This window comes from Hippocampus guttulatus, chromosome 1 (genome assembly GCF_054856545.1).
Source record: "Hippocampus guttulatus isolate MCC_2025c chromosome 1, RoL_Hgut_1.0, whole genome shotgun sequence".
Classification (NCBI taxonomy): Eukaryota; Metazoa; Chordata; class Actinopteri; order Syngnathiformes; family Syngnathidae; genus Hippocampus; species Hippocampus guttulatus.
In genome coordinates, this window is record NC_141261.1 from 35,643,402 (window position 1) to 35,660,557 (window position 17,156).

At 41.7% G+C, this 17,156-nt stretch overlaps 3 protein-coding genes across 7 annotated transcripts in view; 2 read left to right on the forward strand and 1 right to left on the reverse strand.

The window, feature by feature from the left end:
• The first annotated feature begins 566 nt into the window (after nucleotides 1-566).
• cenpl (centromere protein L) lies at nucleotides 567-3,731 on the forward strand. The gene is made up of 5 exons (XM_086128268.1): nucleotides 567-621; nucleotides 1,755-1,920; nucleotides 2,000-2,251; nucleotides 2,798-3,361; nucleotides 3,451-3,731. The coding sequence occupies exons 1-5, from the start codon at nucleotides 599-601 to the stop codon at nucleotides 3,523-3,525; spliced, it is 1,080 nt and encodes a 359-aa protein (XP_085984394.1). The 5' UTR covers nucleotides 567-598; the 3' UTR covers nucleotides 3,526-3,731.
• Nucleotides 3,732-4,155: 424 nt separating this feature from the next.
• Nucleotides 4,156-11,498, reverse strand: LOC147211537 (FUN14 domain-containing protein 1). 2 transcript variants are annotated; one of them, XM_086128269.1, is made up of 5 exons: nucleotides 11,408-11,498; nucleotides 10,397-10,562; nucleotides 10,238-10,313; nucleotides 7,307-7,441; nucleotides 4,156-5,569 (listed from the first exon to the last, which is right to left on the reverse strand). In XM_086128269.1, exons 1-5 carry the CDS (start codon nucleotides 11,496-11,498, stop codon nucleotides 5,492-5,494), a joined length of 546 nt encoding a protein of 181 aa, XP_085984395.1. In that variant the 3' UTR covers nucleotides 4,156-5,491. The 2 variants fall into 2 exon arrangements, with proteins under 2 accessions (XP_085984395.1, XP_085984396.1); XM_086128270.1 differs by having other exon boundaries at nucleotides 7,313-7,441; nucleotides 11,408-11,474.
• Nucleotides 11,499-11,902: 404 nt separating this feature from the next.
• Nucleotides 11,903-17,156, forward strand: part of LOC147211538 (lysine-specific demethylase 6A-like) — a 37,496-nt gene continuing 32,242 nt past the window's right edge. For 3 of the 4 annotated variants that reach the window (XM_086128264.1, XM_086128266.1, XM_086128265.1), the window contains exons 1-2: nucleotides 11,903-12,413; nucleotides 12,533-12,596. In XM_086128264.1, coding sequence (XP_085984390.1) covers nucleotides 12,235-12,413; nucleotides 12,533-12,596 — 243 coding nt within the window. In that variant the 5' untranslated portion in view covers nucleotides 11,903-12,234. The remainder of the gene's footprint in view (nucleotides 12,414-12,532; nucleotides 12,597-17,156) is intronic. The other variant, XM_086128267.1, reaches the window with a different exon arrangement.

The window sequence follows — 17,156 nt, forward strand, 5'->3', positions numbered from 1 at the left end:
GTGCTTTTCATTTTGTGGACAAAGAGCACGGTGCTGACGCAGAAAGGGAGAAGGCTCCTTTGACAGATCTGTGAATGGTGCCCCTGCATGTTTTTTTCTTTTCTTTTTTTTCTTAAATAAATCTCATCATTTTTTATACTTTTGTTGTCTTGGTTTCCCTGGACAAGACAGCAGCCACTGTCGCGGCGCCATGTTGAAGTCAAAATAACAATATAACACACAACACATAAAATACAGACAGCCGTGTAATCTTAATCACTTTTCCTACATACACTTGTCATTTATCATACAAATGATAAATCTATTGGAAAAAAGAAATGGAAACTGCAGTTTTAAAGTGGATTTAGTTCAAATAGTTAAAGACTAAATATTTGGTTGGGAGAATCTTAGAGTTGGGTTGTTAGTTTTCCTTATTTATCTATTTATTATTTCCCTCCTCTCCTGGGTGCGACAGTTTAACGGGATAACTCGTTCACAATCCCTACCGGTAAGTGGCGGTAATGCAACTGACAGTTTCCTGCATACAACGAAGAAGAAATGCGGGCGCGGTGTTCAAATGTGTTTCCGGCGCTCTTCTGTTTGAATCGGAGTGGCAAAGATGGTACCCGCAGGACAAAAAAGGTAATCATGTCACTACGGTGTTTTCATCATTGAGCAATGCTTTCGTCTCTAAATCATTTTGCCCAGTTTCCCGTGTGTATAAATCCTAGCAAATTCTGGATTGTGGAGTCCTTGTTTGTTTAGGGACGTGACGCCGTTCGGAGCGAATCCATTTGTATGGGTTTGTAATGAAACTGTCCGCCCTCTAAGGCAAGACTATCTGCTCGGGTTTTTTCCAGTAAAGACAAAATATAGTGGTTATTTTGCCATGAACCGCATGAGAACTACAAATACATGATGTGCAACTGAAAGTTACTGAACTGACATTGCCCAAAGGAGCACAGCTGGAATCGGGCCCCAGTTAATGTGGAAGCCAGTCGAACCGTAACACGGTAGCCTACACATCACGCGAAAATATCCTATTCACGGCGACCCGACTGTAATCAGTAAAATGGATGATTCACAGCTGGCCCAACATTTCTCGCTCCAGCGATCGACCAATCAGAACCGTACTTCTCCATTGCTTCTGATTGTCAAAGTCCACTAAAAACGTCTAGTTTAGGAAACATCTAGATTTACATTTAACAAAACTACGGGCTGATGTTCGCAATGAAAAAGGGAAACAGCCTACCGCTATGGCGAGGCAATGTGGGATATATATGCTTGACAAAGTATGACAAACTTGTACTTGACGCTACTATTTTTCGCACAAAGGTCGAACCCCTCCTTATAAGGGTCCGCGGTCTATGTAAGATTCCGTACCTGTGATCTTTTGTGTTTTCAAAAGACAAAATTTACCCATAAATGCATTAAAAATAAGGTGTTAAGGGCTGACTAACCTTTACGTGTCATCACCATGTAGTTTTAGATATCCTTACAGGAAAGAAGTAATTTCCCACAGGAAAGAAGTAATTTAACCAATACTTGAGTTTACAACCGACACCGAAAGTTATTCAAACTAAAAGATACCGTAAGATATCTAATTCACTGTTAGGACCATGAACAGCCTTATCAGTAAAACCTGATTTCTCTTGAGCCATTTTAAATTGCAAGATGTTTTGTGAGATATGCGTCTCTAGTTTCACTGTGCATGTGCTGCTTCACCATTAAGTTCTTCAAATACTGTACTGTACATTTAAAAATCTGTTTTCCAGTGTGGCAAGAACCCCCAACAGTGTTGTCCAGAGAAAGAGTAAAATTAAGAGCTACCAACAGTCCTACCAGAGCATGACGGCTGCTTCGCGTCTCTGCTTGACGAGGGCACTGACGTCATTGCGGTTCAAAACCAGCAGGACAGCACCAAAATCTGACAATATGCTTGTGAGTCATCCCAAGTCCTTTCTCGCTTGATGAGAGACAGGTTATCATTAATGGGTCGTGTCCCCTACACTTTTATCAGGATAAGGTGGATCCCAGACAGTTGGCTTCACTGATGAAAACAGAATGGCAGCTGTCCTATGTCACACCCCTCTACCAATTCCGCTATACCCAGCTGAAGAGCTACGCCAGGCAACTGTCTGCATTTATGGCTGCAGAGAAGCAGCAAGGGGTGGCAGTGGATGATGGAGCTACACAAAGCTTCAAGGTCTCCTTCTCCGTGGTTCATGGCCTGGTTGAAACAGATTACGATGCTGAGACCATTTTAATACAGGTGAGCGCTGGCTTATGGAGCTTATGCTCAGACAGATGTCCTCCAACATCTCCACTGGCTCCCCATTTTACACCGCATTCAATATAAAATCCTGCTCCTCACATTCAAATCCATCCATAACCTAGCCCCTCCATACCTATCTGACCTCATCCATATTCCTACACCTGTCCACTCTCTTCGTTCTTCCTCCTCTCTGTCCCCCCTGCTCGCCTCGTCACCATGGGAAACAGAGCCTTCAGTCGCTCTGCTCCCCAGCTCTGGAACACACTCCCCGCTGACCTTCGTAATACGGACTCATTAACACATTTCAAATCCAGCCTCAAAACACATCTGTTTAGACAAGCCTACTCACTATTTTCTGTTGTATTTTTTTCTTATTTTATTTGATGCTGTTTTTAACATTGTGTTTGTGATTTTAACTGCTTGTTGTAAGGTGTCCTTGAGTTTCTAGAAAGGCGCCCACAAATAAAATGTATTATTATTATTATTATTATTATTACATCTGCAAGATCCTTTAGTCTACTCTTCTATTGTCTCCTACTACAGATCTACTCAAAGTCATTCTCTGCTGGCCAGAATGAACATCAGAAGCCAGTATGGAAGGGCTGGCTTGCATGCGTCAATGGCAACCGTGACTACATTAACTCAGTCCCAAAAGAGTTTATTTCTCTACCACTGTTTGGCAGCAGCGGGACAGAGGCACTCACTGCTTTGGTGAAATCCTGGTTCCAGAAGAACTTTGACTGCTGCTTTGGGTCTTTGGAGATCAACCACATCAGCTTGCAGTGGTTGGTGGCATTATGGACAAACGGCCATGCGGAGTCCAATATCAAGCAACTCAAAATGATTTGGACTCTTCCAGTTAAGCCTCTGCTTCAGGTCACCTATGCTGTAAATCCTGTCGATGCTTGGGAGCTATGGTGCAGTGTAAAAGGGGATCGGCCAGAATTGGCGAAAGAAAACAAAGTCATTGATATAGACGATGTGATGAAACTCACGAAGGGGCTGATGGGCCACTTCTATCGGTTCTTCAGGGTGGATCTATCAGCGGGGAGCCTGAGCTCTGTGTCCACAGCCCTGGGCTCAGCCAAAAGTAGTGGCAGCATTAAGGTACTTTCATCTGAAACAGCATTTTCATTTGTGTGTCCAGCAAAAACTAAGTAAGGCGTACAGTAATTATTTCTGTGCTTTTGTTTCAGATCTCCAACAGCAAATGCATGGCCACCACACTGGCGCTGCTCACAGAGTGTGCCCTCCTCAAAATGCCCATTTAACGTTCCCGTCATGAAGCAGAGTAAATTGACATTTTTCAAGTCTAATTCACTCAGCTTGCTTTTAAATCTTGGGATTGTGTCTTAGATTTTATCTGTAAAATGAATGTAAATAAGCGCGTTATTTGCTGTCCACCCAAACTGTGAGACAGCGTTTTTTTTTCACAACAGGCCTGAGAACTTTGTAGAGGGGTGGCAGAGGAAAGCTTTCCATTTTAATGAGGATCTGTATAAATGTGAGAGTACATCCATTTATGTTAAGAGTTTGAATCCTCAACAGTGAGAGTCCACCCTCCAGAATCATGACACCTTCAGCCTGTTTATTATTCTTCATAAACCAAGACGCAGCCTGCTTGCTCACAAGAAAACAAACATTGATGCCCATCCACACAATTTCTGTTCACTATTTAAGTGGTCATGTTGGGTTGAAGCAACCAATGTTTTGGCATTTGGCCGGGTACTGTATAATTGTATATTCATGTTATTTTGATGGCTCGCATAGCTATAATAAAAGCTAACATTTTTCTTTCAAAATATTGTACATAATCATGCAGAACACTGAACACAATCAGTTTGTGTTGCAACATGTGGTTTAGTAATTAGCTTTTTCCTGGCTTTTACAGAAGTACACAGTCAGCATTGAATAGTCTTTAATACAGATGTCAAAGTCCATTATTAAGATGAAATAAGGAGCCAAACAAAATTTTACGGTTTCGATGTCAACAATAAAAACAGGCATTTCACATATTCACATTGACCCATACCCAGATGCATACTGTACAAAAACAATAAATTAAGGCAAAGAGCAAAAATGGATGTCCTATTTCAGTTTGTCATGTATGAATGTCAAGTTTAAATTCTACTACAGTAAATGCACGACAGTCAGTCACTACGCTCTTACTCTTGATGACAGAGATTCTCATTCTTCCATGAATTTGCAAGGTGATAAAGATTAAAAAAATAATACTTGCATGCAGTAGATTTGTGAAGGAGTGGTTTCAATTCATGGCCAGTATCCCAAACGATACCGAGCTACTGCTGATTAAAAAAGCAAAAAAAGGGTCGGCGGGGGGGAATAAACGAGTGGGTTCGGGTTATGACAGGAAGAGTAACTGGCATAAAAATGATGCCAAGCAAGTTGTGTGAGTGATTCACAGTGGCAACTCGAGACAATCCAAAAGTCACGACATATATTTTTAATTCCACTTCTTGTGTTGGGCACATGAGCTGGGCTGGACTGGCCAGCAGTGGGCAAGATAAATGCCAGGCGCACCTTCGGGGCCGATGCAGTGCTATTGATTCGTTATTTTCTCTCCTTTGTTTTCATCAGGGGAACGGCCCACAGTTACAGGGAGCGATTCATTAATGCATTTACAACAGAGACAGTAAATGGACCAAATCTTTGTTAAAGTAGCCTACGAAACCTGTTTGACTTCTCTTGGAGGGGGCGACCCCATGGTCCGACTTCAGTATGGACAGTACAGTGAGCTAATCAGGAAATGGTATTTATGCATGTAATTTGGTCTGTCGGTCCTGCTGCTAGTTTCACAGTCGTGAGGCGAGTATGTATCGAATGTACGTTGCAACATGATAACCCAAATCAAGAAAGAGCACAAAGAAATGAAAGAAGGTTAAGATGGTGCAAAAATGTGCAACGATCAGATACCGTTTGCTGGTGGAGCTGCTGTGGCCTCTAGGATCCGTGTTTTCATGCATATGAGGCTAGACACATTCTTACATAAAACAGCGGTGGACCAATATTTGGGATTAAGTCCACAATGAGAAGTATAATCCAGCATGAGTGTTAATTTGGGTAATTTACAACCATAAATGTAAATATATAACTCAAACTATCACGATCCAACGCTCACAATGATGTCCGTCATTAATTGAGAAAGGGGAAGGAGATGTAAATGATGGAGACAAAAATGATCTACTCAGTGACTGATAAGAGTGCAGTCAGTGTCTTTTAGGAGGCCAAACCCAAGAAAAATCCTCCAACGAAACCACTGGACAAGACGATGTTTCTCTTGATAAAATCTGTGGCCTGTGTGATAGGGGGGGAAATTATGACAATAAGCACAGTGGATGAAGAAAGACAAATATAAATCGAAAAATTGAGCATAATACCAAACATAAAACAAACTGAGCCTGATGGATCTCTGTTTTACTTCTTTCGTTCAAGGGCAATTTGGGATTTGAATGGACCCTCACTTCACTTGACCCCCATCCCCCGCTTTTTTAAAAAACATCCGAAAACAAAGCCACCAACATGAGTTTGTAACGTTTCTAAAACAGGGGTTGCACTCCCCCACCGAACAAAATTGTTTTTGAAAATGTTATAAAAATTAACAAATATGTGAATGCGATGACAAAGCATGAGTTTGTGGGAATCCAATATACCGGTAATTAAAATTAAATTTAAAGGCTGTTAAGGGGTTATTTTTTAAAATATCATTTTAATATTATTCAATATTATCTGGTCATACAGGCAGTTTTAAGACATGACAAAAGTGCAGTTGCCTTTTTTTTTAAACCGCAAATTCCCCCTTGAAGTGATGCACCATTCGTAAGGAACATGCTTTTTGTGGCATGAGCAGTACAGTTCAGTATGTGCATTGTTGTGCAAACAAATCTCATCCCATTTTTGTTATTCAAGTAATGTTTAGTCATGAGTCAAGATTTTACTAAAGGGGTGTTCACACGGCAACATTTGCTCCGGTGCAGCGCCGATGCTGCCCCAGTAGAGCGTTCACACATGCAAAGTTACACCGGTGTAGCCCCTGAAAACGGTTTCAACCGGAGCAAATTTAACCCTGCTCAGGTAGGTGGTTTAAAAATTTGCTCCGGAGCAAATGCTCGTTTGCGGGGCAGCACCGATGTAAAATGGTACGTGTGAACGCTACAGGGTTAAAAATTTCTCTCCGGAGCAAATGCTCGTTTGCGGGGGAGTAGCCTCGCTACGCATGAGAAGAGTTGATTACATAAGGCTAGAATGCGTTGCTTTTGTGCTCTGTTGTACTTCCGTCATCTTTCCTTTTGTAGGAGACTGGACTGTCTCGGAGTTGTTTGTGTAGTTTGTTCCTCTGTTGTGTGTTCACACCCCCCCCGTAGAATTTATTTTGTGATTTCCTCTCTTGATTTTCTGTTTGGCGCATTATATGTTTGCTTTTCTGAGTGTCATTGAAGTCATCGTTGATTTACGTTTTCGGGGGCGGTCATTGAACGCCTCTCGAGCAGAAGGCACAGAGACCGAGAAGGAGAAGGACGATCCTGTACAGTAGTTGCTTGAGTTGTGTATGTTTCAAAAAGAACCATCGTTTTGCACCGCTGCAGAAACTGCCGTGTGAACGCAAGTGGGGCTGCACCGGAGTTAACACGCTCACTTGCTTTGTACGTGTGAACGCTCCACAAAATTTGCTCCGGTGTAAGATATAGCGCAACAAAATACATCGGTGCAGCACCGGAGCAAATGTGTGCAGTGTGAACACCCCTTAAATTGGATCATAAATTATTATTATTTTTTTTTAACTCACGCCTATGCCCCCTGCCTGACTCAAAAAGTTGCTTTTCAGTTAAATTTGTTAGCATTACAGTTCACGTTAAAAGGTGGGAAAAGATATGAAACAAAATCTATCTTGGTCTAATTTTCACAAGAAAGACATTTTCATAAAGGAGGGTGTGGTGCATTCAATTGGGACAAAAATGTTTACTAATCTATAGAAAAATAAGATTCTATAACAGGAATAAGCATGAAAGACACCTTTTGTTTTTTAACAGATACCTTTACCTCCTCAATGAATGTGTTGAGTTCAGGGGCTGCTTTGTTCGCTTTCTTCTTCAGGTGTTTCTTTGCTTTGTTTACATCATTCTCCACTTTTTTCCAGTCCACCTGCACATAGCCACTGTGATTGGCAATCTGTGGAAATAAGGTGCACAAATTTAGGATTTCTCAACTGAGAAAGACATCGTTCCGCTTTTTCTAGCTATATATTCTTACACAATATCCTGACCTCTGCGTGCATGTGTGTGTGTGTGTGTTTGTGCGTGCGTATGTGCGCGCGCCCGCGTGGATCGTCCCTAGGTGTGATTGTGAATGGTTGTTTGACTATGCACGCCTTGCTGGCAACCAGTTCAGGGTGTCCCCCGCCTACTGCTTGCCGGGATAGGCTCCAGCACGCCTGCAACCCTCGTGAAGAAGTGAGGATAATGGGTTTTATATGTACCTGTATCAAAGCATTCAATACGGGGGTCATGGTTCGGGGTCTGCCATATCAATGCATTTCATATCTTTTTCAGTCACGCAACATTCAAGATCATTCGCAAATCTACAAAGAAAGCATCTGGTGCAAGACTCAAGATCTTCCTCACTAGAAGTAGAGGCTCACCTGTATATGGCATTGTTACAATTGGCCATTGAAGTACAGTCAGGTCCATAAATACAATTTTGTATTTATGAATGAAAAGGTTAATTTGAGGGTATTTACAACCAAATCATAGTGCGAAAGCAACCAAAGAATTTTTTAAAGGCGAAGAAGTGGAATGTTCTGCACCGGCCAAGTCAATCGCCTGACCTGAATCCGACTGAACATGCATTTCAGTTGCAGAAGACAAAATCGAAAGGAAAATGTCCGAAGAAAAAGCATGAACTGGGAAACCCAGCGTCTGGTGATGTCCTTGGGTTCGAGACGTCAGGATGTCCTTGTTTGCAAAGGATTTCCACGCAAAGTATTGAAAAGTGACAATTTGATTGATGATTTATGTTCGTTTGTCAAAATACTTCTGGAGCCTTAAAAAGTGGTTGGCACATTAAAAAAAAAAAAAAAAGAATAAAAAATGGCTTGAATGTAAATAGCCTCAAATGAAACCTCGATCTGCAGTTCAAGCACATCCTGATTGTTTCATTTCAAATTCCTTGTGGCGTTATAGAGAGCTGGAGTGCTGAAAATTGTGTCAATGTCCAAATATTTATAGACTTGACTGTATATACACAGCAGCACTGACTGACTGACCGACTTTGCTACTTACAGTCTCAGCACATGTTAAAATCAACAGTAGCAATAATTTAACACAAAACGAGAATCATCCATCCAGCCCAATTGCTCATTCTCAAGAGGGTCGCGGACGTGCTGGAGCCTCTCCCAGTTGTCTTTTGGGCAGTAGGCAGGGTACACCCTGAACTGGTTGCCGCCAATCAACTAGAAACAACACCCCTTTAGCTATACTATACTATAAACAGCCTTGACACAACACATTTGTCAATAAACAATTTCACAAGTCTTAACTATAACTGCAGCAAAGCATTGTGGAAATTCCAGTTCTTGAATGACATTGTCAAGTCCTCAGAAGGCCACAATATTTCACCACAATATTCGTTTTTGTGTGACGTTCTATAATGTGCCTGTCACCGTGAGTCGATCGTGAAGTTCGCGTCAGTATGCTAGGTAGTACACTGGAGATTGTGTGACTTAGTTTCAAATTAGAAAATGGGAAGTACCGTGTTAGCGACCCAAATGTTGATTTAATAGTGTTTCCTTAATCTGCCTTGTGTGAAGCTTCTTAATTAGAGGTAAGATCGGGCCGCCCGAGCCCGAGCCGAAATTCGAGTCGGGCCCTAAAATGTCAATCATTGCTTCGGGTTCGGGTCAGGCTTCTCTCTCGTTGACTTTTTTAAAAATATATGTTTTAAAAAATGTATACTAAAACAATGTGCGGATACTAAACTAAGGAATACTTGTTTTAAAACAAACAATTTGGATAAAACAGAGAAGGCGCTGTAATGTAATTGCTATTTAACTCCCAACCAGGAGTGCAGCCGTGTCACACGTGTCACATGTCACACCAAATTACAGATTACGAAAATTGAAACTTGTATGTTAAATTTCGTTTAAACAAAACTATTGAAATAATTTCATATATCTTTACCTATTTATTTGATTTGAATTATTCTATTTAAAGCCTAGTGGGCGGCAGGATTTCTCTGCGTACTTAAGCAAATGCGCATCAAGATCTCTCTTTGTCTGGCCTCTTATTCTGTGTTTCAGCGTTATTTCGTTGTGCAAATGCATTTATCATGTTCATAAAAATGTATAGATTATTTTAACCTTAAGAAATCTTGCGTTTTTTCTGCCAAAAATACTCACAAATAAAATGTGGAATTTCGGATTTGCTTCCAGCTCGGGCCTGCAAATCAAGTTCATTGGTCGGGCTCGGGCCGGGTCGGGCATTAATACCCTCGGGCCCGGTCGGGTCGGGCTCGATTTTTTAGGACAGATCTTACCTCTATTCCCAATACATGTTATAGATGTTTTCCTATTGGTTGTTTTTTGTCCATTTTAACTATTTATATTCTCATACTTGTACAAATAAACACTGATTGCGATCTTGAGAGCACATTCAGTTGTAAATTTTATTTTGGATCAAATGCAATATGAATAGAATTTAAAAAAAAATATGTTAGGGGAATGGCAAGCTCAACAAAAGGGTAAAATGATACAACATGAAAATATTATCATCTACAGAGTGGTGGTCTGAGCCATGAAACACCAGTCATCCCGTGATGTTCTTGGCATAAAAATGTGGAAATTATGACAAATTATTCTGGAAGTGGATTTCTATAGGGTGGCAGCACTTCAACACACACATTCATATATATATATATATATATATATATACTGTATATATATAAAAAAACTCAAAAATGTGTATGTCTTGCCTGTAAAAGGAGGAACCCTCCACCGACAGCAGTGGCAGCCACTTTACCCACTCTCTGGAAGATATAACCAGCACACCTGCATGCGGACAAATGATGAATGGTAATATTATACTTTCTATGGGAGTCCACTGAACCAAATATATCATGTTGAACGTTTACCATCCAGTGAGTCCTCCCATCATGAGCTGGGTTGCGACAGAGTATTTCTCAGCTATAGGCCCAGAATTGTTCCCAAATATCCTGCTCCACCACTGATGCCGCCGAGCGTATTCTGTCAGATCCACCACCTCATACGCCTCTTTGTCACTCCCCGGCTCTTCCTGCCCTGCTGATATGAGTTGAATGCTGTAATATGCTTATACAGTATCTCATATTTTGTATTTTTAGATTGCATTCTGACAGTGGTGGGCCGTGCATTTCAACCTTAGGCCTTCAGTGACGTCGCATACATACACAATACAGGCTCGTCAATAAGCAATTAATTTCAGGAGCATTTAAAACCATCTAGTATGCAGTCACAATTAAGAGCAGGAAACTAAATTTACAGATATTGTCAAAAATAAAAATCTGATTAAAAAATACTAAATAAAATGCCTCCCAAATTACGCTGTGTGATTTTAAACAAGTCTGTCCAATAAATTAAAAAAATCGGTACACTGTACAGAATGATTCTGTACACTGTACAGAATGGTTCTGTACAGTGTATTTTTTTTTCATTTAAAATTTTTTTATTTTGTGCATGCAAATACTTCTTTTCTACTTTTTCTACTTCTTCTCTCCGAACTTAGCTGCTGTACATTGCAAATGTCCTCATTGTGAGACAATAAATGTTCCTTATCTTATCTTATCTGAACGATCAGGTTCACAAAGAAAAATGCAAGTTGATCGGAATTCTTTTTCAGCAAGGCATCATAAGGAATGGCCTGCAGGAGCGAAAGATTCAGCTCTTGACAGGTACCTTCGAATTTATATATAGAACCCCTAAATAGCTGGAATAAAAACGTCATAATAATGGGGTTGGGATGGAGTATTTTTGGCAAATCATCATCAAATGGCTACGGCAAATATTTCAATAACAATTAGGGACTAAGTACAGAGACTACATATTCTCAATGCATCTAATTATTTGAAGCGACTCCGTCGGTAATTCATACAAAAATCATTGCGCACCTTCCCTCTGGTCCACGGTCGCCATTTTGGAGGGGCTGGAGAATTTAACAGGATGTTGACAAAATAAGCCGCGCCCACACGATGATGCCATGCCACGTAACCCGACAAGTTTATTATTAAAATATCGGGATCTTTCATTCTTGTTGGGAGCGGACTCCGGGCATGTGGCAACACATTTGAAAGTTCTAACATAATTCACATTGCATGAAAGGCGTGGATAGAGTCTAAATTTGACACCTCTGGGACAAAGTATCTCAATATTTACAATTAGCTATTAAGATGCCGTCTTACTTTGTCAAACGTGGCTTTAACGCCGTGACCAGAGGTGTTATCGACATAGTTCTGATCAGTTTTCTGTTGATCAGACTCCATACGCAGACTTGTTTGCACAGGGATGATGTACAGTATATTATTTAAAACGAGAAGCTATGGCAGATAAGTCATATGGTGGGATGCACGCATGTTGATTGGCTAAAACACAGGGTGAGGGCGTGGCCACGACGGCGCGTGGGTTCGCTTCGGTGACACAATTAAAACAACTTTATCTTCTCGGCCGAAACGCGTTTAATTGAGGAATACTGTACTTACACGTTTGGATTATGTGTTCGGGTAGTCGCAATTGAGCCACGGTATGATCTCGCTTCGGGAAGAAAAAATGTGACGCCTGAAGATCAGCTCGCACAGCGCTGCTGTCCCCCGGAAAGGAATTACTACATCGAATCGCATCTTTTCAGACTGGGAAAAAGTTTTTGATTGTTTGCCTTTCTTCGGTTGCCTCTGTTTGATTCGGTGGAGTAAGACGATCGCCCCTGCGTTGGGATTTTTCCATGCAATCGTGCAGTGTGTCTGTCGCCGTTGCTGCCTGCGCTGCTGCTCGGAGTCTCGGCTCAGCTTCTGATGGTGGTGATGAGGAAAAGAAAATGGCGGCGGGAAAAGCGAGTGAAACAGAGGAGGACTTTCCGACACTGACAGCCCAGGAAAGGGACAGTTTGGCCGGAATTGACAGGTGGGAATAGTGAGCCCGTGTCTTCGCGTGTTGTGTGAAATCGAGTGGATTTCTTCGCCTGCATGCCGAGGCGCTTCGCAACTAACGCCGAGCCGCCTATGTTGTCTTTCTGCTTGCAGCTCACTATTTGGATTTCAGAAGCTTCATGAAGATGGCGCCAGAACGAAGGCCCTGTTGATGAAGGTAGAACATCGAAAGTAGATGCCGTGTTCGACCGAAGGTGCACTCTAGTCTGCGGGGCTTACTCAGCTCGACCAGTCAAGTAAAATGTACAGCGGGGAATCAGCCCCCAAAGCGAACCTGCTTGCAAGCGGCCCTCTTGCAGAGTAGACGGAGGCCAGTTTAGCCTATGTGTTAGCATACTAGCATGATCTTTAGCTCCCTTCATCCGGTGATCAGCGACCCTGCACCTGCGTCCATTCTGTTCCGGCTCTGTCGTTTACAAGTACCCCAACGTGTAGTTTACAACATCTCGCTGGGGTTGAAATGTTTAGTCGTGCTTGTGTTATGAACTACGGAGTGCTACGTTGCAGGGAAATGTCGGCCGTTCCGCTCAGCGTGTCAAAGTGGACCTGCTGTGACTGACGTTTTCGTCGCACCACAACACAACGTCGTCACGGTTTTACCCAGCACGCGAGTCGAACGATTGTGCCCTCACTACGTGGAATACGTTGCGTGTGTCTATTGTGTGGTGTCGTGTCAAATCGAAACGCAAAACAACACTGTGTGCTGGCTGAGCCTCATCTGCTTGCTTATATGCACGATCACGAAACACAATACGAACAGTCTCCAGATCGGGGTGCTCAAAATAGGCGTTTTTCAGCTGACTGCTGTGGCGGAAGTGTAAATGCTAAATTCGTTGGATTACCCTCACGGACGCGCGGTGTGTCTCATTGTGGTCGGGTTCGACTTTTACAAACGTTTCACGTAACGTTTAATATGGCTCTCCAAGATGGCGGGGACATGGCGGACTGGTGATGGAACTCTGTTGATGTGTCGGGTGGCATCAGTTGTGGTGCGTTGAAGGCGCGTTTTTGCTGGGCTTTATGTGTACAGGTATTTGAAGTTATTATACATGGAGTTGACTTAGGTTTAAGACCCACTCTTTGTTGCATTGTCTTCTCTGTTTAAAAAAAAAAACAAAACCTCAACCCATCCACTCCCTACACACTTCTGAGCAAACAAACAATTTCCTGAGCCTGGTAATTGAATTACGCTTATTGTGTACAAATGTATGATGCTTTCACTTCTAAGGAGCTATCCACAAATCTACTCGCTAGGTGGTGCAGGATACCAGGAGGGGCTCACTGCTCAAGTCGCTGCACGCGGGTCAGCAGCAGGCCCCAGACTTGTTAGAGAATGCAGTCAAAGGTCTGGGTGATGAATGCACTTATATGTACAAAAATCTTATCTTTGTTGTGGCTGCCAAATTACAGCCACGGTCAGTGATGGAGCAGGTGCACACATCATGCCTGAGAAGAGTTTGTGATTTATCAGCTCCTTCATGTCACTTGTACATTTCTGATGGCACGCATCGTTCAGAACAAGGCTCCAATTTATACTGCCTGTTTTAAGTGCCTAGTTTTGTAAAGTGCCTTTATGCTGAACCCCTGCCATTTCGCATGGCCAGATTTTGAATTGCACTTTTTTTTTTTTGCTGAGCAGTCACCTGAATCCAAATTTTGTTCCCTTTCTGTATCACCCCATAATACCATAAGATAGCACCAAAGACTGTCTAATAATGCACACAAAGTAATTGGTGTCAAGAAAGTATTGTGAAGTGGTCCAGCTTGATTGAAAGACATTTACACTTTTTTTTTTTAAATTTCAATATTTTTATGTACTCACTCAGATAAATAAAACAAATGTTACTTAATGTCAATGGAATATGTCCTCGAGGTAACACACATGCGCACAAACCATGAAGTCCAGTGGCGTCGCGTTTATGGAAGTAAATTATAGTATTGGGATGTGCTGATTTTTTTGGGCCAAATGCTGATTTTTTTTGGTCAAAAATTTACCAAAGTATAAAAAAGTAAATCATTTTGTTATGAAAAAACACAGCCGAAAGTGGATGTTGTAATGACACAAGCAAAATCCTTGAAAGCAAGCAATCTCCGGGCTACTCGGTGTGGAAATTCTCTATCACAGTCTTTCATTTTCTTTCGAAGGCTTAAATAAGATATCCTTTATTTGTCCCGCACTGGGGAAATTTACAGCCTCCAGCAGCAAGAATGTGGGTAGAAAGAAGAAAAAATGATAACTATATTCTTTTTGTGCCATACAGTGGAATCTCAAGTTTTGAACACCCACAAATTTGACTTAAGCAGAAAATTTACGGAGACAAAAACCCACCTATTTTTGTACCATTTTCGATATATCCCACACCCACAAGAAAGTGGGTCTGAAACCAAGCCTTTCACCATGATTAGTCCTCAGTTCTTAACAAACAGTCCAATCATTCGTTTACTTGCTGTGACGTATCCTTCGTGAGCAATGTCACTCTTCGGCGGCGGTAATCCATCCTCTTAACATTCAAAATGGCACGCCGGAGAAACGAGAATTTGTTTCATTCCGCATTTAACTCAATTTGAAATGACCAGAAACACATAGCGTAATGAAAACCCCCAGCAATTGACGCCACTGGAAGCTTTTATTTCAAAAATATTTTTTCCCCAATCATCACATCTGCTCTTCACTGATAGTTTTGCCGCAACTCAGAAATGCGCTTGATCTGACCGGCCACCAGACTCAATCGCTTGTACGGCGATGAGTCTGGATTCCCAGGATAGCAGAACACATTGCTGTAAACTTGAAAACAAGTCGCATTCCTCCACGGCTGAAGGCAAAAACAGAAAGCTGTTGCAAAGGTCGGCCGAAGTTTCACCTCCACATGCTTGATCATCCAGTCACAAATCTAATCATGGTTGAATGACATGTGGCCTACTACAAACCCAATTTCCGGTGTAATTTGGATTTTGTCCATCCATTTTCTAATACACTTAACCTCGCAAGGGTTGCAGGTGTTCTGGAGCCTATCCTTGCTGTCATCGGTTCAGCGGAGGACACCCTGAACCGATTTGCTAGTCAGTCACAGGTCACACATAGACAAACAACTATTCGCACTCACAATCACACAGAGGGACAATTTGGCGTGCCAAATCAACCTGCCATTCATGTTTTTGGAATGTGGGAGGAAACTGGAGTACCCGGAGAAAACCCACGCACAAGCACGGGGAGGACATGCAAACTCCAGACAGGAAGGCCAGAACCCTGCACTGTGAAGCCGATGTGCTAACCAGTCATACCATTGTGTTAAACATAAACAAACACAGAATACAATGATTTGCAAATCTTATTCAACTTATATTTCAATACACTACAGTACAAAGACAAGATGTTGAAACTGAAAAACAAGATTGTTTTTAGCAAATAATCATTAGTTTCTAATTTTATGGCTGTAACACATTCCAAAAAACTTGTCTTGTTTACCACTGTCTAACATCACCTTTCTTTTAACTCATTCACTCCCAAAGACGTTTTTAAACGTCTTTTCAGACTTGGTCCGGAATTGGCTGGTACTGAATGAGTTAACAATAATCAAAAAATATCTCGGAACCGAGGATATTAATTGTTGAAACTTTGTAGGTGGAATTCTTTCCCATTCTTGCTTGATGCTCAGCTTCAGCTGTTCAACATTCTGGGGTCTCCATTGTCAGCTTTTACGCTTCACAATGCAGCACCCATTTTCAATGAGAGACAGGTCTGGACTGCAGGCAGGACAGTCTTGTACCCACTCAATTTTACTACGCTGTTGTAACATGCAGAATGTGGTTTGGCATTGTCTTGCTGAAATAAGCAGAGGTGTCCATGAAAAAGATGTTGCTTGGTTGGCAGCATATGATTCTCAAAAATGTGTATTTACCTTTCAGTATTAATGCTGACTTCACAGATGTGTCTGTTACCCATGCCATCGGGACTAACACAGTTCCATATTATCACAGATGCTGGCTTTTTAACTTTGTGTCCATAACAGTCTGAATGATACTTTTCCACTTCAGACAAGACGTCCACAGTTTCTAAGAACAATTTAAAATGTGGACTCGCACCACAAAACACTTTTACACTTTGCATCAGTATATCTTTGATGAGTTCAGTCCCATAGAAGCCGGCGGCGTTTCTTGGTGTTGTTGATAAATGGCTTTTGCTTTGCATATGAGAGTTTCAAGTTGCATTTACGGATGTAGCACTGAACTGTATCGACTGTATTTTATGTGTCCCTGAGCCCATGTGGTGATATCCTTTACACATTTATGTCAGTTTTTGATGCAGTGCTGCCTGAGGTATCGTAGGTCACGGGTATTCGTGTTGGTTTTCAGGGTTGTCGCTGACATATGCAGTGATTCTCCGAACATTTTGATATTATGGATAGCAGATGATGACATCCCTAAATTCCTTGCAGTTGTATGTTGAAGAACATTATCCTTAAACTGTTTGACTATTTTCTCACACAGTTGTAACCAAAGAGGTGAACCTTGCTCCATCTTTCTTTGCTTGTGAATGACCATTCAGGGAAGCTTTGTTTATATTCATTCATGGCACCCACCTGTTCCCAGTTAGCCTGTTCACATATGGGATGTTGCAAACAGGTGTTGGATGAGCATTCCTCAACTTTTTATTTTTTATTTTTATTTTTTGTCACCTGACCCAGCTTGTTTGGAAAGTATTGCTGTCATAAAATTC

Bases quoted from the DNA above. Each gene is read 5' to 3' on its own strand.
- cenpl (XM_086128268.1), top strand. From the start codon at position 599: ATGGTACCCGCAGGACAAAAAAG. The intron at 622-1,754 runs GTAATCATGTCA...TCTGTTTTCCAG, and splicing joins GTACCCGCAGGACAAAAAAG to TGTGGCAAGAACCCCCAACA. The intron at 1,921-1,999 runs GTGAGTCATCCC...CACTTTTATCAG, and splicing joins CAAAATCTGACAATATGCTT to GATAAGGTGGATCCCAGACA.
- LOC147211537 (XM_086128269.1), bottom strand. From the start codon at position 11,498: ATGGCATCATCGTGTGGGCGCGGCTTATTTTGTCAACATCCTGTTAAA. The intron at 10,563-11,407 runs GTGCGCAATGAT...TCATATCAGCAG, and splicing joins GACCGTGGACCAGAGGGAAG to GGCAGGAAGAGCCGGGGAGT. The intron at 5,570-7,306 runs GTATCTGTTAAA...CCTATCACACAG, and splicing joins CATTCATTGAGGAGGTAAAG to GCCACAGATTTTATCAAGAG.